This window comes from Nycticebus coucang, chromosome 14, assembly GCF_027406575.1.
Source record: "Nycticebus coucang isolate mNycCou1 chromosome 14, mNycCou1.pri, whole genome shotgun sequence".
In the NCBI taxonomy this organism is placed as follows: domain Eukaryota; kingdom Metazoa; phylum Chordata; class Mammalia; order Primates; family Lorisidae; genus Nycticebus; species Nycticebus coucang.
Genome location: NC_069793.1, coordinates 68,510,733 through 68,533,139, shown reverse-complemented (window position 1 = coordinate 68,533,139; position 22,407 = coordinate 68,510,733). Strand labels below are relative to the sequence as shown.

The following is a 22,407-nucleotide window of genomic DNA, read 5'->3' as shown; positions in this document are numbered from 1 at the left end:
GGGGCCTGGGTCCCAGGTTTGCAGTGGCTGTGACCTGGGGGCTGAGGTTTTAGCCTCTCCCCCAGTTGGCTCTCCATGCCCTGCCACCAGCTCTCTGTGTGGCCTTGGGCAAGGTCTATCCACTTGTGAGCTTCTGTTCTGCCCACCTATAGGGTGAGGAGGCTGGTGATGAGACTGTGGGTGGGAGATGGGGATATGGGATCACAGGCTGGCAAGAAATATGAAGAGAAAAAGAGAGCTCCATGCCCTGAGGAGTCCCAATGGAGACATATGGAAGGCTTCCTGGTGGAGGAGGCATAGGAACCAGGCCTTGAAGAATGGCTGGGATTGTAATCTGGGAACTTCAGCTGCTTGCTTCCTGGGGACCCATTGGAGTTTGCACAGGTGATTCAGGCTGCATTCTGGTCTTCTGAAGAGGTGGTGGGGAGCCTGAAAAACAAAGGCTTTGCAGGAGCTGAAGCCTATGGGAGAAGAGATACAGGGTACTCCTTCCTGGTGCTGCTAACATAGAGAATAGACGTAAGTCTGCGGGCAGGACTCAGCCTGGGGCTGGGGACCTCTGGTCGCTCCCTTTATAGAAAAGAAATCCAAGGCCTAGAGAGACTACAGCCTCAGTAGAAAGACCAAGGCCCTGGGCAGGGCTGGCAGATGCTATGGTCTGGGATGGCTCAGGGCCATTTGTGGACGGTCTGAGGCAGGTGGCTGGGTACAGGAGGGGCATCTATTTCTTCCTCATCCCCTCCTCCATTGCCTGCCTTTTGTTTGGAAGGCCATGGGAGGAGGGAAGCACCCAGGTTCCATTGATAGGTGTAGAAAGTAAAGCCCAAGGCCATATAGCTAGTTGGAGGCAGAGTTGGGCCTGAAAGTCAAGCTCCTCCCTTCTGAGTTTTTTTCTTTTTTTTCCAGATTAATATGAGGGTACAAATGTTTAGGTTACATTGTTTTCATTTCTTAGGTAAAGTTCAATTTGTATTTGAGCCCTTCACCTTGTGGGTGTGCTGAACACTTATCAATTGTGTATACTATTTGAGACCCCACCAATTGCCCTCCCTCCTCCCTGTTTTTTTTCTGAAACAAAGTCTCACTCTCTTGCCCAGGCTAGAGTGCAATAGCATCAGCCAAGCTTACAGGAACCTCAAACTCCTGGGTTTAAGTGATCCTCCAGTCTGAGACTCCCTAGTACACATAGCTGAGACTATAGATGCCTGCCATGACACTTGGCTAATTTTTCTATTTTCAGTAGAAACAGGGTCTTGCTTTTGCTCAGGCTGGTGTTAAACTCCTAAGCTCAATGGATCCTTTTGCCTTGGTTGGATCCTTTTGCCTTGGTCTCCCAGAGTGCTAGGATTATAGGCATGAACCACCACACCCAGCCAGTTCCTTCTTTTTGATCAGAAGTTTCGGAACAGAATGACCATGTGCAAGTTTTTGGTGCTCTCCAAGCCTCTCTTTCTTCATCTGTAAAATGGGGTAACTCTGACTTCATCAGGTCTTTCTGAGGATGAGATGAAACGATGGGCATGGAAGGGCTCAGAGCTGCACATGAACGTGAAGGCTGCTTCCTAGGAGACCTTGTCTCCAGCTGGAAGGTGGCTATGAAGTTAGAGTCGGGGATTTCTAGGACTCTAGGTTACTGATGGGCTGTGGTTCTAGGATTCTCTGATGGTCCTAAGACCCGATTCATGGAGCTGGGTGTCCACTCTTCTCTGCATGGCACCAGGCTGTGCCTCCATTACTAGTAAGCACAATAAAAGACAAGCTGCTATCCTGCCCCTGCTCAACGGCAGCCCCAGCCAAGTCTCAGAGGTAGCCTCCGGCCTTTATTAAATGCCATAAATCAATTATTCATCTATGCAGGTGTCCAAAGCATGGGTTATATTCCCTGCTGGTTCTTGACTACAGACCCTGGACATTTCTGCTGCCTGGAAGATCACTGGGCCCATCCCCATCATATATAGATGGAGAAATTAGGCCCAGAGAGGGACAGGGTTCATCCATGGCCACACTACCAGTTAGTGCCAAAAATATGTATTGAGGACAGTCTGAGGAGACCAAGGGTCAGAGAGGTTAAGTAACCTTTCCAAAGTCACACAGCAAAACACAAACAGATCTGGGATGGGGACTTGGCCTGTGGAGTTACCACTGTGCACAGAGAGCAAGCTCCCTATTATTGGGAGACTCAAGCAGAGGATGGGTGCCAGGGACTCAGGGATCATCCTGTCACCTCAGATTCTTAGTGTTAGTGCTTAGTTTCAGGAGACACTGGCCTAGTCCTGATGCTCTCAAGAGTCCCTGGGGATAGTTCACACAGTAAGAGGTTGGCAGCTGGAGCCAAGGGGTTGGCCCTGGACAAGGAGAGTCAGGGCTGTTACTGTCCAGGAGGTCCCCTGCCAATAGATGTCATGCTTGAGAGATAAATGGGACCAGAACATCTTTCAGTAATAGTTACTGGGAGCAAGTGCTGCCCCTCTATACCTCAGTTTCCCCACTGTGCACAGAGATGAATGCACTCAGTAATCTTCCAGGCAGATTTTCTCCTGGGCTTTGATGGGGAGGGCAGATGCCTGGTATGGAGGGGGGATGGGAGGGCTGGTGTCCCCTCACAGCTCCCTGCCAAGGCTCCTTGCCAAGGTGGCAGCAAGCTGAAGTTGGCTTGGATCTTCTAATGACCTTGAGAAGTTATTGCTTCCTGTGAGCTGTAGTTTTCCCAGTTGTACAAGGAAGAAGTGAGTGGTTCAATATTTCTAGAGAGCATCTAGGCACTATCTATCAGAAACCTTACAAAGTTAATTCCCTTTAACCCTATAATTCTATCTGTAGGAATCTATCCCAAGGAGATAATCAGAAAGACAGAAAGAAATGTACATCTTCATTTGGGTTTTAACTTCTAAGCATGAACAATTGGAAACTATTGAGCACCATCAGTAGGTAGTTGGCTACATGTGAATTCAATGGAAGGCCACATGGCTGTTGAAAAAAATCACATTTCTTTGGGATTTTACTGGCATGAGTGTCAATACTGGTGTTAGAAAGTTCATTGAGTGCCCACACTGTGCCTTGCCTCACTTCTCCCTCATCTTGCAGGTGAGGAAACTGAGATTCAGAGAAATTAGGTATTATACGTGATCAAGTCTAAGCTCTCCTGTTTTCAGGTTATAACATTGAAATGGAGATGGTGGGCACAGTCAATGGCATCTCAGAATCAGTGAAGCCTGTCACCTCCCCAAGGTGCTCCGAGCCAGTGAGAGGCATATCGGGATTTGAATTCAGGATGTGTGCCTTGCTCCCAAGCCCATGCTCCTGACCTCTGTGCTGTATGCAGTGGGGGCCCAGCTTTGCTTTACACAAATATGTAGTCATGAGGGGGAATCCTGCAGGAAGACAATTCAGCACAATCTTGGTAATGCTTTCTTCTGAGCAGTAGAATCATGGGGAATTGTTGTTTCCTTCTTTATACGTCTTAGTCCCCAGGTGTTCTCCATGAGTAGGTTCGTCGGAGCATCAGGAGACACTGAGCATTGTTTCTGGGTGGGCAGGGCCTGGTCACTGAGCCCAGCCCAGCCTGTGGTTCCCCAGCTGCATCAGAGCTGAGACCATCCTGGTTCCTGGGCCAGCAGTGGCCCAATGGAGGTCTGACCCCCACCCCTCCTCCTCCTGGCAGGTACCTCTACAACCGCATGGGCTACTGGAGTGACTGGCCTGTGCCCATCCTTGTGACCACAGCTGCTGCCTTCACATACATTGCTGGCCTCCTGGTATGCGGGGCTGTCTTGGAGGGCAGGTGATCTGCTCCCAGGGGAAGGGAGACTTGGCAGCCTGATGGAGGAGCTGGCCCTGATCAAAAGTGGGAAGCTGGCTTTTCCTAGGCCCTCTGGGGCACTGTACCTTTGAGCCATGGTACCCAAAGTGGGAGGTCATCTTGCTTTTCCAGTCTCCCCAGCTGCCCCTTCCTAGAATGTTTTCCCCCCACCCAGTGAGAGCCATCCTGGCTATTAGCCCACTGCAGACTTCCTCTTCCAGGAACCTGAGACTCAGATCTATCCCCATGCTGGCCTAGGAGCTCCTTGGGGGCCTGGGTTCAAGACCATTTCAAAATCCTGGGGTCTGGAACTCCCAAAACATTTGATGAATTAAGTTGGGCAGTCCAAGTGTAGCAAGATGAATGAAACTTTATGAGGGAATTCCCTGGCTCTGTGCCTGTGGCTCAAGTGGCTAAGGCGCCAGCCACATACACTTGAGCTGGTGGGTTCAAATCCAGCCCAGGCCCACCAAACAACAATGACAGCTGCAACCAAAAAGTAGCCGGGTGTTGTGGCGGGGCGCCTGTAGTTCCAGCTACTTGGGAGGCGGAGGCAGGAGAATCACTTGAGCCCAGGAGTTGGAGGTTGCTGTGAGCTATGATGACATGGCACTCTACCCACGGTGACAGCTTGAGGCTCTGCCTCAAAAGAAAAAAAAAAAAAAATGAGGGAATTCCCAGAGAAGGAGAAGCCTAGAGGGCTAGAGGGGTGGAATAATCTGGGGGAGGCCAGGCTTGGGCTGGGCTGGGCGGGGCAGGCCAGGGCATTCCCATTGCCTGCAGGAAGGGTTTACTGACTCTGGCTGGGTTGGGCCTAGAGCAGCACTGGGGAGTAGGGTGTATGGGGAATGGGCAAAGGCTTCTGCTCACATGGGGCCTGACTGTCACCCTGTGGGCCCCTCCCCAGGTCTTGGCACTATGTCACATTGCTGTGGGACAGCAGATGAACCTGCACTGGCTGCACAAGGTAAGGGATGCTTCCACTGGGGCTGGGACAGGGGAAGGAAGCTGGAGGCCCCAGCAGCAGAGGAAGAGCCAGGGCCTCATCCTCCCCTGGATGGTGGTCTTAATTGTTCTCATAGCTAACACTGATTGCTCAGTATGTGCCAAGCACTCACAACCTGGCCTGTTTTAACTCTTTAAACCCTCCCTGCAGCCCTATGATGTAGAAACTGTTGTTATCCTGTTTCCTGGTTTGGAAAACTGAGATACAAAGAGGTTACATAACTTTCCCAAAGTTTCCTAGTTTAGAAGTGGAAGAACCAGCATCCCAGCGCTGTAGCCATGCAATTTCCCAACAGATTCATGGCTCCTGTTGTAGCCCCGGCCCTCTAGCTGGCCCTGCCTCGGGTCTCACTTTCTTTCCCTCCTTCAGTGAGCCCTTTTGAGAACCCTGTTTCAGTGTTGGGATTCCTAGATTACAGCCTCTCCACCATTCCCCATGTTCCCAAGATGACCCACACACCCCCAATCAATATGACCTGGCCCCTGCCAACTTCTCCCAGTCCCTGCAAGGGACAGTCACCCTCAGCTCCTGTGTGTGAGGCACCTCAGCCTCTCTTAGCCTATCTACCTCTTCTCTCCCTTTAACCATTTGCTCTTCTTTTTTTTTTAATTTTTTTTTGTAGAGACAGTCTTATTCTTCTGCCCTCAGTAGAGTGCCATGGCGTTACACAGTTCACACCAACCTTCAACTCCCGGGCTTAGGCGATTTCTCTTGCCTCAGCCTCCCGAGTAGCTGGAACTACAACGCCCGGCTATTTTTTGTTGCAGTTTGACTGGGGCCGGTTTGAACCCACCACCCTCGGTATATGGGGCCAGCTCACTACCCACTGAGCCACAGGCGCTGTCTAACCCTTTGCTCTCGCCCTCCCTTTCTCTCTCTTTTAGATCCTTCCTCGGTATCCTCTTATGTACACAGGCTTCTCTCTTGGGGCTCCCCCAGTCTCTGCAGCCATCTCTGCCACATTTCTGAGCATCTGTGTTGTCAGTTTCCGTCTGGCTATCCAACCCTGACCGGCCCATCTAGGTATTCCCTAGAGGCCAGAGTTAGCCTAGTCCATCTCTCTGTGCCCAGTGCCCCACTCAGGGCAGGCCCAAAGCAGACAGACCTCATGTCTTCCAGAGCTAATCTCTGGCTCATGTCCAGTGACACAAGGTGCTGAATGTATGTTTCCAATGCTTGCTCTTCTCAAGGCCCCACTGGATGCAGAGGTGGCACAAGGCTGACCAAGGGAGAGCCCCTCCCTCCCAGGAGCATTTGGGCCATAGAGGGAGGGCTGGGTCATGGGTCATCTCTTTTCCCAGAGTGGGAATGTCATTTAGGAAGGGGCAGAAATATTCATGAGCCCATGAGATTGGTCCAGAGTGATTCTGAGGGGAGGAGCTCATTTTTATCTGTAAGGGGGACTTGGGAGAGGAAGAGGAAGAAGGACAGATGTGCTTGAGCTGATCCAGGTGGAATGGGAGGTGGCTGTGAGAGTCCAAGGGGCATCTGCCGTCAGTCTGGGACTTGATATCAGACCCTACTAACTGAAGTCTTACAGGGGTGAGGAGTTGGGAGCAGCCCTGGTCCCCTCCCTCCTTTCTCCTGCTTGTCACCATATGCTGAGGTCTTGCTTGGGCTTCTGCAGTCCCCTAAAAGGCACTTTCTTCTCTTGGCTACACAGCTGGCACTTGAAAGAAATGCACCAGCTGGACCCCGGATGGAACTGGCACACTTTGTGGTCACCTCCTGGAGCCATGCTTGGCTCTCGGCAGGTCAGGTCACACCTGGTTGATCCTGAGAGAGAGGGCTATAGATCCCAGAGCCAGCTGGAGGTGCCAGATCAATGCAGGGAGTTGGACACCAGCTTCTGCAGAGCTGGAGCTACCGTGCCATGAGGGAGGGAATTCCCTGGAGCTCAAAGTATTTAAACAGGGATTGGAAAGTCTATTCTCCTCCCAAAATTCTGTCATTTGAATCTAAGACTTTAAGGAATCCTTCTTTTTTGTTTTGTTTTGTTGTAATTAATTTTTGGCCATGTAATACATCGATATGGTTCAATATTTAAAAGTACGCAATGAAAATCTCCTTACTGTCTTTCTAGAGACATTTGAAGCACACACAACTATACATATGCATTTTCTTTTTCCTTTTTCTTTAAACACAAACAGTTGCCCCCTACACCCTCTGTTCTGCATTTTAATAAAATTCTGGAGCTCCATCTCCTCCAGTGCATTAATAGCATCCCACTGGTGTCTGCACCCACTCCTGTTCCTGGTCTGGAAACTCCCTGATTTCCTGGGTATCTAGGCAGTCCCTGTTCCTGAACCCCACTGACAGCCCAGGTGCTTTTGGTCCTTTGCCAGGACAGCATGCCAGTGACCTGGGAGAGGAATTTCTGGGTAAGGAATACATATTCCATCATTCTGATCTTGCAAATGGCCTCCTTACTTGGTTGTGCCTATAAACGTACCCTCACATATAAAGCATTAGCTGATTTCTTGACTTTTGCCAATCGAATGGGTGAAAAATTGTACCTTACTGCAGTTTCAATTTGCATTTCCCTGATGATAATTTTTATAGATTTGGCATTTTTCACATTTGAGTTATTCATATTTTACTACTATAAAGTGTCTCTTTATCACTTTTGCCCTTTTTTGCCTTGGGATTTGCTTTTTGCTTATTCATTTGCTGGAGTTTTTTTATAGATGTGGCTAATTAGCCCTTTGGCTAATAAATGGCATATGATTCTACCTAGTTTATCATTTACCTTTTGACTTTGCTCATTATATTTTTACCATTTTTTATTCTTAAGTATTAGAATCTGTCATCTCGGGCGGTGCCTGTGGCTCAATGAGTAGGGCGCCGGCCCCATATACCGAGGGTGGTGGGTTCAAACCCGGCCCTGGCCAAACTCCAACAAAAAACAAACAAACAAAAATAGCTGGGCATTGTGGCGGGCGCCTGTAGTCCCAGCTACTTGGGAGGCTGAGGCAAGAGAATCGCTTAAGCCTGAGAGTTTGAGGTTGTTGTGAGTTGTGATACCACGGTACTCTACTGAGGGTGACAAAGTGAGACTCTGTCTCTAAAAAAAATAAAACAATAATCTGATATCTCTTTCTATGGCTCCTAAGTTTTGTGTCAGAAAGGTCTTTTCCATTCCACGATTATAAAATATTTCTCTGTAGTATCATTTGGTAATTAATTACCTGTTTTTTTTTAAATAGAGTCTCACTATGTCACCCTGGGTAGAGTGCCGTGGCATCACAGCTCACAGAAACCTCAAACTCTTGGGCTTAAGCCATTCTCTTGCCTCAGCCTCCCAAGTAGCTGGGCCTACAGGTGCCTGCCACAACGCCGGGCTATTTTTTTAATATTGTTGTCATTGTTGTTTAGCAGGCTCTGGCCAGGTTCAAACCCACCAGCCTCCGTGTATGTGGCCAGTGCCCTGACCACTGATCTATGGGCACTAAGCCTATTTCCACTATTTTTAACATTTCATTTTTTTTAACCTTTTTGAAAGTTATTTAGGGGATTTGTATGATCTTACTATGTTCTTTTTAGATGGCCTTCCAATGTCCCCAGCCCTCTCTACTGATTAATCCATCCTTTCTCCTCTAATTTGAGATGCCATTTTTATCATATTAAATATTCTTTATGTATTCAGGTCTATTTCGGAACTTTTTACTTTTTATTTATCTCTCTGGCCTTATGCCAGCTTTAAAGACTGCAGTTTTTAGTATGTTTTAATCATGAACTCCTTTCTGAGTCTCTGGCTCTTCTGAATCCTGGGGAGAGGAGGATAGAGGTGCTCAGGACCAGGTGGGAGGGGCCGCTTGCAGCCACTGTGGGTGGATCGGTACCCACATGAGGACCTTCATTCTCCAACCCAGTCTCCCCCAAGCTCCTGTTTTCTAGAAATCCCTCCCAGGTGAAGTCCAGGTGCCCAAGAGGTGAGAGAGAAGGTTGAAGGGTGCTTGAGGGCTTTACAGTTAGTAGGAGGCCCTTTTCCTGAGGCCTGCCCCACTCAGACGTCTCTGGGAGGTGCTTTGGGTCACACCTCCCACCTCCTAGGCTGTCCTCCAACATAGCCCTGAGCATACAGCACTGTTCTCATGACCTTGCCTGGGTCCCCTGCCACAGTGGCAGCAGCCCCCAGCTCAGGACCTGCATAGAGGAGAGGTCTGCAGAGACCCAACCTGAGCCCCAGAGAGGAGCCCTGGGTGCCGCATGGCCACAGCAGGACTGGCCTAGCTTGGGCTGCGGCTTCTGCCTCCAGCCCTTATTCCAGCAGCTTCCGCCTGCTGTCCTGCCATGTCCACTCTCCCAGTGAATTCAGACTTTTCTCCAAACACTGGCCCTGGCTCCACAGTTCTTCCTGGTATCCAGCCTTTTTCCCTCCAGCTGCAGCCTAAAGAAGGCACATTCACAGAGAGCCTCCTGTGTGCCAGGCACTGTGTTCATCATGGTGGCAATAACCATCATTTGTGGGCCACTGACTATATGCATCAGGCACGCGCCACACAGAATTTCATTTACTCCTCACAGTAATCCTGTTCATTTGATACTGTGCCCACTTTTAAAAATTATACCGCTTGGCAGCACCTATGGCTCAAAGGAGTAGGGCGTCGGCCCCATATACCAAAGGTGGCAGGTATACCAAAAAAAAAAAATTATACCGCTAAGGGGCGGTGCCTGTGGCTTAGTGGGTAGGGTGCTGGCCCCATATACCGAGCGTGGTGGGTTCGAACCCAGCCCCGGCTAAACTGCAACAAAAAAATAGCCGGGTGTTGTGGCAAGTGCCTGTAGTCCCAGCTACTTGGGAGGGTGAGGCAAGAGAATCACTTACGCCCAGTAGTTGGAGGTTGCTGTGAGCTCATGACACTCTACTGAGGGCGATAAAGTAAGACTTTGTCTCTAAAATAAATAAAATAAAATAAACGATACCACTAAGATTCAGTAAACATTTCCTTTGGTCCAGCCATTGTCCTAAGCACTTCATTTCCTTCTCATTTATCTTCCTCCAACCCATTCTGGCTGTGCGCTCGTATCTTCATTTCACAGCTCTGGAAAGATCCCTGGAGAAGTTAGTCTTCCCATTAGGCAGCAGAGCCAACATGTGAGCAAGGAATGTGACTCAGGTGTGGCCCCCAACTCTAGGCCCACTGGCTGCCAGCTGGGACATAGAACTCAGAGGTCAGACACTTCCGACTCCTCTTCAGTCCCACAACCCAGGCAAGCCTCATCAAGTGAACAAAAATGGCGATTGTGTTCTGCATCCCTTCCACTGCTGTCACAAGCCACCATCCCACCAGGACAGAAAACCCAAGACCACTTTCTCAGAGGTGGATAGTGGTCCGTCTCCAGGCATCTAAGGTAGATTACTGTGCCTCCAGGAAGGGGCCTCCTACTTATTGTAAAGCCCTCCTTTAAACCCCAGCCAGAGTTAAGGAATGGCAGTTGCATCATTGGGAGCCAAGGCCATTACTGTGGCTTAAGGACACAACCTCGGGGGGCAATGCCAGACATTGAGCGTGCGCTAATGCTGCTGAGCATGATGGTTCCCACCACAGCAACTGTAAAACTAGAGATAATAACACTCTTAATTGTGTTAGGATCATGTGGAATAGACATTATTGCAAGTTATTTCCACTAGCAATTAAGTATTGTAATAAGATGCTCTCAGAAATGACCCTCCAAAGGTTCTTGCTGTGTCCAGGGCCTCCTCCCACAACGGGTCTCAGTGGGCAGATATAGGAGGAGGATTCTTGGGGGTCATGAGGAGCTCCTGCAGAGACTCCTCAGCCTCTGACAGCAGCCTAATGTCCGAGAAAGAGCAAAGCCTCTGAGACAGGCAGAGAGGTTTATTTCTAGATCTGTTCCTTCAAAGCCACGTGACTAAGCAAGTCCTCATGCTCTCTGAGCCCCATTTCCCAGTGGGTGAAATGAGGCTGCAATGTCCCAAGTACCTCTCACAGACCCAGGCACGTCTGCGCTTTCTCTCCCGCCCTGTCCGGAGCCGACCAGCCAGAGCCCCTAAAAGCCATTACCTATCTCAGTCTCATTATTGTTTCTTAGGGGACTTTCATCTCCAGGTTGATGGGCTGGAATGACAGGCTTCCAAAGGAAAATGTAATCCCAGGGAGAATTCATCTTCCCTGCCTGGCAGGGAGTGAAGACGGGCCCCTGCCGCCCTCACCATCTAGAATCTCCACTTAGTCCTATTCAGTTGTCAGAGGGCTTCGGAATGCTGCTGCCCCTTTAGGGGGGAGATATTTCAGGGGAGGAAAAGGGTGAGGACCCTGCTGGGAGAGAGAACAGCATGAGTGGGCCGGCTGGGCTGACAGTGCCATGGTAGACAAGCCTTTAGAGGTGGAGGTAGGAGATGAGTCTAGAGAAGTCTGAGGGACAAGGTGTAGGGCCTTGACTGGCCCACAAAGTGGGGACTGCAGGAAGCTGGAGGAGAGATTTGGCCTGGGCCTTAGGGACGCAGGCTTGGAGGTGTGGAGAGGGCTGGTGGGTAGAGCGAGTTTCAGGGCTCAAGGTGGGGGCTCAAGAGATAAGAACCCTACCTTAGTTTCACTTAGTTTGAGGGATCCAGATCTCATCTGTCTCCAACTATCTCTTCCCCTGGGAGGTACAACCTAGGCCTCCCTCAGAGATGTGCCCCTTGTTTTCTGCAGGAGGCTGCTGGAGGGCAGCCCCATGACACACCAGAAGCCAGGTGCAGAGAGGCTGAGGCCCAGGGCCAGCCGTGGAGCTCTGCCCTGCCCCACCCCTGGCTCCTGCCTGAAACAGGTGAGCCCAGCCCAGGGTACAAGGCTGGGCAGTGCATTAGGCTCCTGCAGGCGACCCAGCTCCTCAGCTTGCTGCCCCTGTGGCCTGGCAAGTTGGTTTCACCTGTCATGCCCGAGTTGTTGGGAGACAGGGCAGGGCCTTGGAGGTGACCTGCCAGGCCCGGGGAGGCCCCCACCTGCTGGGTGTCTTCCCTCCTCGTAGCTCCTCCTTATCTTGGCTTCTCTCTAGCCTCACTCCTATTTCTCTCTGTTCCTCCTCCATGGGGTCTGCCGAGCATCTCATCTGCCTGTCCCTGGCTTCCTTGTAGCTCATGCCTCTTTTCTTCTTGCCCCTTGCCCTGCTCGGTCCACCTTTCTTACTCCCTCTACCTCTCCCATGTCTGTCTCTCAGTCTCCCCTCGGCCCTCGCAGACACACCGGGGACCATGCTCTGACCCTCTGTCTGGTGACTCTTCCCCTTCCAGATAGGGCTGGTGGTCATCCTGGCCTCAACAGTCGTGGCCATGTCAGCCGTGGCCCAGCTGTGGGAGGACGAGTGGGAGGTGCTGCTGATCTCCCTGCAGGTAAGTAGGGCAGGGGGTGGGCTGCTGCTGCTGCCCCAGGATGCTGGCAACAAGGCAGGGCCTTTTCACCATTCTCCTTTCTCCAGACCAAGGCCAGAGAGGAGCAGGGTGGGGCCCAGGGTGATACTGCAGGTCAGAGGCAGGGAGGATGCTACAAGCCTGGGTCCTGAGATTCCCAGAGTTCTCAGTGGCCCTGGAGACAGGGTTGGTTGCTCCGAGGTAGAGGTAGGCCATGAGAACTCTGCCGACCAGAGGGTCTGGCCATGGGTGGGAGTCACTGGTCCTTTTTACCTCTTTCTACACTCAGGGCACAGCCCCGTTCCTGCACGTGGGGGCCCTGGCTGCAGTCACTATGCTCTCCTGGATTGTGGCAGGACAGTTCGCCCGTGCAGAGAGGTCCTGTGAGTATGGCTTCTCCCAACCCTTGCAAGTGCCAAGCCATCTTGTGCTGCCTTCACCTGCACTTTACCTTGGTGACCTGGGGATGAGGTAGCCCTCACTCAGCAGAGGTCGATTCTGGTGCCGAGGGACCCCATGGAGGGCTGCGGCCTCAGTCCTCCGCCACGTCTGCATGAGTTAGAGGTGGGGCTCACCTTCCCAGCAAGAAGGAGGACTGCCCCTCTGCACACCTGGGTCTTGACAGACAGGGGGTAGAGGGCTCCAGCATCCCACCTGCAACCTGCCCAGGGCTTGTGGTTGGGCCTAGCAGGAGGTGGCGGCTTACCAGGAGGCACTCACGGCCTGTGTCTTCAGCTTCCCAGGTGACTATTCTCTGTACCTTCCTCACCGTGGCGTTTGCCCTCTACCTGGTGCCCCTCACCATCTCCTCTCCTTGCATCATGGAGAAAAAGGACCTCGGCCCCAAGCCTGCCCTCATTGGCCACCGCGGAGCCCCCATGGTGAGTACCCCTGAGAGTCCTAACAGATGTCGGGGTGCAGGGTGTGGCTGCCATTTGAGGAGAGGGCCTTGCTGGGAAATGAATCTGATGTATGCAATATAACAGCAAGGGATTTTAGCTCTTTTGTGAGAGATACATGGGAAGGATTGGTGACAAGGGCCAGAGAGCTCTTCAAATCCTGAAGAGTCCAGAAGGCATCCTGCTCAAAAGATTTCACTTTTGTTCTGAGTGCCTTGCAGAGATGCAGGAGGGATTTAGGCCTGGGTAGACCTGGTTATAAGTTAGGAAGGCCCAAGGGGAAGGTGCTGGGTGTGGGCCCAGGAGATGTGACCAGGCAGCAGGAGAGCCTGCCACGCTGTGGGGCAGGAAAGTGAGAGGCAGTGCAGAGGCTTCTGCTCGAGTGCAGACAGCTGAAAGGGACTGAGTGGGAGCAGAGGAAGGAGGGGTGCCCCTGCCACTGAGGTGTCCCATGACCCTGCAGAAGAGCTTCATTTGAGAGGACAGGCTGCAAGGCCACTTGCTTGGAATCCTGGCTCAGCCTCTCAAAGCTGTGGAAGCCCAGACAGTTTCCATCTCTTCTGGTTTCCTATCTTGTACCACGGAAGTAGCAGAATTACCTGCCACAGGGTTGTGAGAAGCAGGATTTGGCACATGTGAAGTGCCCAGAGAGGCACATGGCACACAGAAAGTACAAGTTAGACACTATTGTAGCCTTGGATCAGCCCCGCCTCTCTGGACCAGAGTCTCCTCACCCACCAAAGCCTTGAACCCATGTTTCTCAACAGAGGCAGTACCAACCATGGCCACTAGGGGAAGTTCGGGGACCTCCCGGGAGCTTGGTCCCTGCTGAGAGTTCCATAGTGTGGCTGGATTTCATGGTGCTAAAGGGGCCCTCACCAGGTAGCAGGTATAAAAGGAGGTGTCAAATCTGACATGGCTGTGAGTCCTCCCAGAGTCCTCCACTGTCCATGGTAGGTGTTACTTTCTAGAGAAGACCCCAGCCCCTGAGCTGGACCCTGGCGCCTCCTGCTGGCGCCTGTGGCTCAATGAGTATGGCACTGGCCCCATATGCCGAGGGTGGTGGGTTCAAACCCAGCCCTGGCCACACTGCAACAACAACAAAAAATAGCCAGGCGTTGTGGCGGGCGCCTATAGTCCCAGCTGCTTGGGAGGCTGAGGCAAGAGAATCGCGTAAGCCCAAGAGTTAGAGGTTGCTGTGAGCCGTGTGACGCCACGGCACTCTACCCGAGGGCGGTACAGTGAGACTCTGTCTCTACCAAAAAAAAAAAAAATCTCCAGGCTATCCCCGGCTTCAGCACCTCCCAGAGGCAGCCAGCTGGGATCTGGATTTGCAGGAAAAGGCAAGTAGGGAACAGATTAGGCAAGAATGGCAAAATGTTGATAAATGTTGAAGATGGTCCACTTTCGCCTCTGGGTTACTGATGTCCACACCACTGGTTGTTAAGAGGTGAAATTAGAAGCTACAGATGCGCAGCCTTCCCAGGAAGTGGGCCCAAGCCTGGGGGTGGGGATGGGCTCCCTTCTCAGGGGCTGAAGATACAGCTCCTCTTCTCTCCATGACTCAGAGGTCAGGGGGCAAAAACAGTGTGCTGATGCTGCAAGAGGAGGAGGAAGGGGAGTGAGGTGGTCCCAACATGGACGGTTTTCTTTAATAGAAAAATGTCAAACGTATGCAGAAGTGGAAAGAACAGTATAATGACGCATATTGAAGAACAGCGTAATGAATCCAATCCCACCTTCAACATTCATCAACATTTTGCCATTCTCGCCTAATCTGTACCCTGCGTGCCTTTTCCTGCAGTAGTAAAGCAAATCATAATCACAGTGCTGTCATTATGCTGAACCAAATAACAATAATTCCCTAATATTATATCGAATCATGTTTGATTTTTTTTGTTGTCTCGAAAATACATGTTTATAATTCCGTTGTTAAAAAATCAAGATCCCAGCCAGGCACGGTGGCTCATGCCTGTAATTCTAGTACTCTGGGAGGCCGAGGTGTGTGGATTGCTTGAGCTTAGGAGTTTGAGACCAGTGTGAGCAAGAGTGAGACCCCATCTCTACTAAAAATAGAAAAAGAAAAAAAAGAAAGAAAAAAACTAGCTGGGCATGCTGTAGTCCCAGCTACTCAGGAGAGTGAGGCAAGAGGATCACTTGAACCCAGGAGTTTGAGGCTGCTATGAACTATGATCCCACAGCACTCTACCAATGAGACTCTCAAAAAAAAAGTCAAGAGCAAAATGAGGTCTGAGTAGTACATCTGGTTAACATGTCTGCCAAGTTATCTTTTACTCCATAGCATTCCCTCTCCATTTAATTCCTTATGCTGCTTATAAGAAACTGAGTCATTTGTCCTATAGAATTTTTCACATTGTACATTTGGCTGATTTCATCCTGGTGGTGGTTTCTGAGGTGCTGCCAAGGGCCTGGTGTGTGCCTCCCTGTGGCTACATGTGTATTGATGTCTATACCTGTGTTTATCCACATGTAGCCCTCAGATGATTACCTGGAGGGGGCTGGTTCTGACTCTAGGTCCATATATCTGTGTGTGGTAAGACCAAGTGCACATCTCTGTCTTAGAGACCATTTGTGTGCCCTGGATATTTTATTCCTGTTCAGACCTGCTGTGTGTAGTACATGTGGGTGTTCATCTATGTGTATTTTGATATTTGGTTGGACAAACTCCAAAGCTGGGACTGTAGCCACAGTGTCCTGCTTGAGTAGCACCCCCACCCCATGCACACACTCCTGACAACACAACCCTCTTGGAATTGCCTGATGCAGGTGGGAGTGCTGAGGTGAGGATTAAGAATTCATGCATGCTTCTGGGGCCTTCCCAGAGCCTTGAGTCTGGCCAAGGAGGCCCAGGTTTCTGTGCCTTTCTCCAGGGAGGCCAGCACTTAACTCAGGGAAATCTTAGCTTCCAGGAAAGACTTTCCCTCTCCGAAAGGGTCTTCATAGCCCCTTCTAAGCTTATGCCTTCTGCAGCCCCACCCCATGCAGAAGGGAGCACCGGTACCTCTTGTGTGGTCACTGGCGAGATAAGCCAGGCCACAGAACATTTGGAAGAGGGACAGGTGTGAACTCCACTGAGCCCATGCTCCTCTCTGTGCCTCTGTGGTCTCACTTCTTCTCTGGGGGCCTCACATAGCCAACTGGACTGGGAGACAAGGCTGCTTTGTGCTGAGAAAGGAGAAGAAGGGAACTCATTATAGACACCTACTGTGCGCCAGGCTCTGGGATAAGGTCTCTGACACCCGTCATCTCACCAGTGATGTTGATGATGTTAGCTCCCATTATAACTAAAGAAACTGAGGCCCCAGATGGGTGAGGGCAAAATGGAATTGCTCCTTCATTTGGAACTTCAAAGTCCTCATCATTCCCTGGCTCCTCTCAGAGGAGGGGAATGTGTCACAGTTAGGGAACACCAAGACCAGAGGAAGAAAAGGTGGGAATGAGCATGGCCTGGGGTGTGGAGAGATGAGATTCCCACCCCATTTCTTCACTGTCAGGCGTCCTCCCTCCCTCCCTCTCTGTTCCCCACGCCACAGGCACCTGGTTTTAGCCCAATCCTTGGTTTGGTGCTGACCCCTAGTGACTGAAAAGGGTAGGACAGGGTCCTCAGATCAGATGGAGCTAAGGAAGACTTAAGAGCCCCAACTCTCCCATGGTAAGGAGCCTCAGAGTGTACACAGCCCCAAGGGGCACATGGGGAAATGAGGTCCACAGGAGGAAGAAATACACCCACAGTCACAGTGCTAGGTAAATGGTAGAGTCATAGCTAGAACCAGGGTCATCTGATTTATATGCTGTAGAATTAATGATCGCCATTTATTAAGCACTTACTGTATGTGTCAGGCAATGTGCTAGGGGGCTTTTAATCCATGTAACAGCCCAAGGATGGAGATGGTGTTGTCATGTTTTTACATGTGAGGAAGCCAGTCACCCCACTAAAACTACCATCCATTTACCCTCTCCTCTCCCTCCAGGATCTCCATCTGGACTTGCCGCAGGGTATAACTAAGAAGGAATTTCACATTCAGCCTCAGCCTGAGGCTGCCACAGAGGACTGTACAAATGTCCTCCCACCCCAGTGTCTAGCTCCATGCCTGGAATACAGCAATGACAATGTAATGATCACAGCTACTATTTCTGAAGTGCTGGCTATGTGTCAGTGTTTACATACATCAGCACTACTCACCTCTCTCTTCCCCCCCCCCGCAGAAAAGCCTGTGACGTAGGCATGATTTTACAGATGAGAAAACTGAATATGAGAGAAGCTGAGCAGGTGCCCAGGGTCACACAGCTACTCTGCGGAAGAGCCAGATTTAGGATCAGGCCCACCCCAGCCTCCCAGTGTGGAAGGCTTTCTGTTAGCAGGGAGGGTGCATCAGCTGAATCCTGGCCCTCCTCTCCCCGCCTCTTCCTCCCCAGCTGGCTCCAGAGCACACACTCATGTCATTCCGGAAGGCCCTGGAGCAGAAACTGTATGGACTCCAGGCTGACATCACCATCAGGTAAGTGTGAGGGGGGAAGAAAACAGTACCTCTAAGGCGGTGCCTGTGGCTCAGTGGGTAGGGTGCCGGCCCCATATACTGAGGGTGGTGGGTTCGAATCCAGCCCCAGCCAAATTGCAACAAAATATAGCTGGGCGTTGTGGTCCCAGATACTTGGGAGGCTGAGGCAAGAGAATCGCCTAAGCCCAGAAGCTAGATGTTGTTGTGAGCCGTGACAGCACAGCACTCTACCAAGAGCAATAAAGTGAGACTCTGTCTCTAAAAAAAAAAAAGAAAGAAAATAGCACCTCTAACCCAAGCGGCATTCTCATCCAGTCCCTGCTGGCCAAATCTCTGGTCTCAGAGCCTTTGAGATGGGAGAGTGGAGGCCTGGATTATTCACAGCAAGGCAGGCAGCCTGTTTGTGCAAACAAATCTTGTGGCAAACTCCAGGATATAAAATAGAGGAAAGAAGAAAAGCTCTTGATGCAGGCAAGGGTGGGGGATGAGGATTTGGAGCCCTGCCATGGACCCACTTGAAAGAAAATCTGGATCTGTGTGGTTCTGCATGATAGAGCTCAAACACTCTGATGAGAAAAATGTGCAAGGGCAGAATGATACATTCACTATGATGCCAGTTATATTTTAAAGATCATACACAAATGATACATATGTTTTCTATATGTAGATATACAAATGTGTTTTAGTATAAATGGCAAGAACAGCCATTCACACCAATCTTGTAACAGAGGTTATCTCTGAGAAGGGAGGAGGGCAGGGCTGCTATATGTGGTTGCACAGGTTGTGTACTGAACAAGGTTCACATACATCACATATGTGAGGATACTGTTCACAGTGTAGACATCATAGAATTGTGTATTTATCACAACTTAGGAGCAGATGGTGGTAAAAATGCCTTGGAGAATGGGTACAGAATTTTTTGTGACATGAGCTAATGTCACACATTAAGGTGACATGAGCTATTGACAGTCCCATTCACAAGAATGGTGGTGAAGGTAGGGATGGAATTTGTCAAGGGGACCTGCATTTGACTGTTCTCATTATGGCATCATATGGATTTTGTTCCCACTTACAGGCTGTAGGCCTTGAGTGAGGTACTTCCCTCTCCTAGCCTCATTTTCCCCAATATCAAATGAAGGGAGGTAGCCCCTACCTTCCAAGGCTGCTAAGAGGATAAACCCAGCCTTTCTCAGTCCTTTCTCCTCATCAGTCCCATCTGACCATCATAGAGAGCCGGAGTGGTCACCCACCAGCCCACTGTCCTCCCTGTGCAGATGGGGAGCCTGAGGCTCAGAGAGGGGTGGATCCCATGCCAGGTGGGGAGGTGATCGCTTATGGGCAGACTCAGTGGCCTCCCCTCCATGCAGCCTGGATGGTGTACCCTTCCTCATGCACGACGCCACCCTGCGCCGCACCACCAACGTGGAAGAGGAGTTCCCGGAACTGGCCCGCAGACCTGCCTCCATGCTCAACTGGACCACCCTGCAGAGGCTCAACGCTGGCCAGTGGTTCCTGAAGGTCTGGCTAAGCCGATCCAGTCTGAGGCTTGGAAAACATGGACAGGGACCCCAAGCAGTAGGAGAAGCAGGGGTAGCAATAGCTCCGGTGATGCCTACTCCCAGACCATCCCTGACCCACAGCCAGGGAGCCCAGGCCCACCCTCCTCTGGGCCCCTGTCACTGCCACCTCATCTCATGGTTGTCACTGCTTGTTCTTGGATCCCTCTCCCTTCCTGGAAAAGTATGTTGATGACGACAGTTAATAGAAGTACTAACTCTTAAAACTCTAGAGAGAGGTTGGTTCCCTGGTCTGACATGCTACTAAAGGAGAACCATGCTGGGGTCTGGGAGACATTCCAAGCAAGTCATCTTCTCAGTGAGCAGGGTGTGGAATAGAGAGGTCAGGACTAGGGGCTTCTAGAGCCCCCACAGGGCCACAGCCATCAGTTTGACACAAGCAGATACTGGCAGCCCAGGGGTCTCCGTGCATGGTTGCCAGGAAGACATGGGGGCCCCAAAGGGCTGGTGACATAGCCATGTGTGTCCCTGCCAGACTGACCCTTTCTGGACGGCCAGCTCCCTGTCACCCTCCGACCACAAGGAGGCCCAGAACCAGTCCATCTGCAGCCTGGCAGAGCTCCTGGAGCTGGCCAAGGGCAACGCTACACTGCTGCTCAACCTGCGAGACCCACCCCGGGAGCACCCCTACCGCAGCAGCTTCCTCAACGTCACCCTGGAGGCTGTGCTACACTCCGGCTTCCCCCAGCACCAGGTGAGGCCCCCGCAGGTCCTGGCCCAGCCGGAGCCCTGCTCCCATTAAGCTCACCTTGTCCCCTCTCCAGACTGCTGTTTTCATTTTTATAAAATGGGATCGTGTGCCCCTCACTTCTCTGACATGGTCATTGTGGAGACAAAAGGGGAACAAAAAAAAATCCTTTCAAATGTACGAAGGGTGGGAGCATTTCCCACATCACTATAGTACAATAATTTGAGACCAGAGAAACAAGATACATATTCAGGACAGCACACTAGATGCATCCCTGAGTGCAAAGTCAGGGGTAAATGGGTTTTCCATCTTGTGACAATGGTTCAGGAGGGAAGCTTCCTGAGTTGTTGCCAGGGCACTTCCCAACTCACCCTCTACTAATGACTGTATTCTGAGCGTTCACCTCGTGCTAGGTCCCATCTCTTTTAACCCTTACAGGTGCTCCAAGATGGGTAGGTACTCCTACCCCATTCTGAGGCCACCTCCTCTCCTGCCTGCAGGTCATGTGGCTGCCCAACAGGCAGAGGCCCCTCGTGCGGAAAGTGGCTCCTGGTTTCCAGCAGACATCAGGCTCCAAGGAGACTGTCACCAGCCTGCGCAAAGGCCACATCCAGTGGCTGAACCTGCGCTATACTCAGGTGTCCCGCCAGGAGCTCAGGTGCCTGTCCCGCCCTGCCCTGTCCTGAGTTCACCCAGAGAAGGGGACTGAGCCTCCCTGAGGCTTGTCACCCCTGCACAGCCAGACAGGGATGAGAGGTAAAGGGTGTAGGGCAGACCCAGGCTTATAACTGAGCTTGGCCCTCTGGAGCAGACATTCCTTCCTCCAGGGTCAGCTGTGAGGGTGACATAAGGTCATGAAGGGAAGCTTAATTTACCAGCTTCATACACTGTGCCTGGAGTGGCACAGTGAGTCCACGGCTGTGAGTCCAGAGCTGATCTGCCTCTGTCCCTCTGCCTCCCCCTGCCCCAGGGACTATGCATCCTGGAACCTGAGTGTGAACCTCTACACAGTCAATGCACCGTGGCTTTTCTCCCTGCTGTGGTGTGCAGGGGTTCCATCCGTCACATCTGACAACTCCCACACCCTGTCCCAGGTGCTTTCCCCACTCTGGATCATGGTGAGTTGGGAGGGTGTTGGGGGAGAGCTGAGAGCTGCCTGTGGCCCACTCAGCAAGCTCTGTGTTGGTGGCTGTCCCTGGTGGGGTCTTGGGTGGAGAGTCCATGTGGGGTAGGGGGAGGATTGCATGACCTCTGGGATCTGCGCCAGGGTGCTGGCAGACACTGGGCCTCACTCACAGGGAGAAAAACCTCACTAAAGGGCCTTGGAGAAGTAAACAACTGCTTGGATTTTTTGGTTTGGGGTTGGTGTTTATTTATTTATTTTTTTTGTAGAGACAGAGTCTCACTTTTATGGCCCTCGGTAGAGTGCCATGGCATCACACAGCTCACAACAACCTCCAACTCCTGGGCTTAAGCGATTCTCTTGCCTCAGCCTCCCAAGTAGCTGGGACTACAGGTGCCCGCCACAACGCCCAGCTATTTTTTGGTTGCAGTTCAGCCAGGGCCGGGTTTGAACCCGCCACCCTCGGTATATGGGGCTGGTGCCTTACTGACTGAGCCACAGGTGCCGCCCGGGGTTGGTGTTTATTATATTTTGTTTTAAAGAAGGAAAGTCATTGGAAAAAGAGAGTGACAACAGGACAAGAGTGGGGAGCGTTAAAATCAGCTCAGAGAACAGAGTAAAGCCATGTCTAGTTGGCTCACTAAGAACCCACACTCAGGCCACCTGCCAGTCCGTTCTGCCCTGGGGTCCTGGGCCCAGACCTCTGTCTGATCAGTGGGGTTGTGGCTCTGCTGCCACCTCCCCAAGGACGTGGAAGGCAGGTGGAAGGTCTCCTGTGGCTAAGAAGGTGTCTGTGCCCATGATTGGATCTGAGCCACAGATGGTTATGTGGAGAGGAGGGTGGAGGAAGGCAACCTGGGGAAAGGGGGAGAAGTCAAGAGGGGCCTGGAGGGGAGGACATTGGCCGGGGCAGTGGGTGCCAGACTTCATCATGACCCCTTCAGAATTCTAAAGGCTTTCTCTTCAGCTGTCACCTGCCCCTCATCCTTAAACACCTCTGAAGGCTCCACTCAGAATGACATGAAAGAACTCACTGGCAGCACTGATGATGAGCACACTGGAATTCTCAGGAGTTGACCAGCAGACCTCCACCCCCGCCCCATCCCCACCTTTGCCTAAAACAGAGACTGCACAGAAGGCTGCACAGGGGCCTACTGGCCTAGCCCCTCACTCCATGTCCCCGGTCTTTGCAAGGTGACATGTGTACTCATCCACAGATGCCACATGTCTGGTCACAGGTCCCATGCCCACCTGCTAGTCCTGTGCCACCCTCACGTTCATGTATCTGCCTTTTATTGCCTGGCTCTTGCTATGAGCTCCCAACTCAGAGCCCTCCCTTGAGCACAGAGACCCCCCAGCACACACCACCTATACCCAGAACACCATACAGATCTGTCCTACCCTGATCTCACATCACACACACACACACACACTCTCT

The 22,407-nt window shown here is 51.5% G+C and overlaps 1 protein-coding gene across 5 annotated transcripts in view; it reads left to right on the top strand.

The window, feature by feature from the left end:
• GDPD5 (glycerophosphodiester phosphodiesterase domain containing 5) overlaps positions 1-22,407 on the top strand; it is a 90,976-nt gene that overhangs the window by 63,760 nt on the left and 4,809 nt on the right. For 4 of the 5 annotated variants that reach the window (XM_053560277.1, XM_053560279.1, XM_053560280.1 and 1 more), the window contains exons 5-14: positions 3,662-3,755; positions 4,707-4,766; positions 12,046-12,144; positions 12,452-12,545; positions 12,898-13,043; positions 17,499-17,581; positions 18,949-19,099; positions 19,634-19,852; positions 20,347-20,504; positions 20,817-20,964. In XM_053560277.1, coding sequence (XP_053416252.1) covers positions 3,662-3,755; positions 4,707-4,766; positions 12,046-12,144; positions 12,452-12,545; positions 12,898-13,043; positions 17,499-17,581; positions 18,949-19,099; positions 19,634-19,852; positions 20,347-20,504; positions 20,817-20,964 — 1,252 coding nt within the window. Of the gene's footprint in view, positions 1-3,661; positions 3,756-4,706; positions 4,767-11,467; positions 11,583-12,045; positions 12,145-12,451; positions 12,546-12,897; positions 13,044-17,498; positions 17,582-18,948; positions 19,100-19,633; positions 19,853-20,346; positions 20,505-20,816; positions 20,965-22,407 lie in introns of those variants that run through there. The other variant, XM_053560281.1, reaches the window with a different exon arrangement.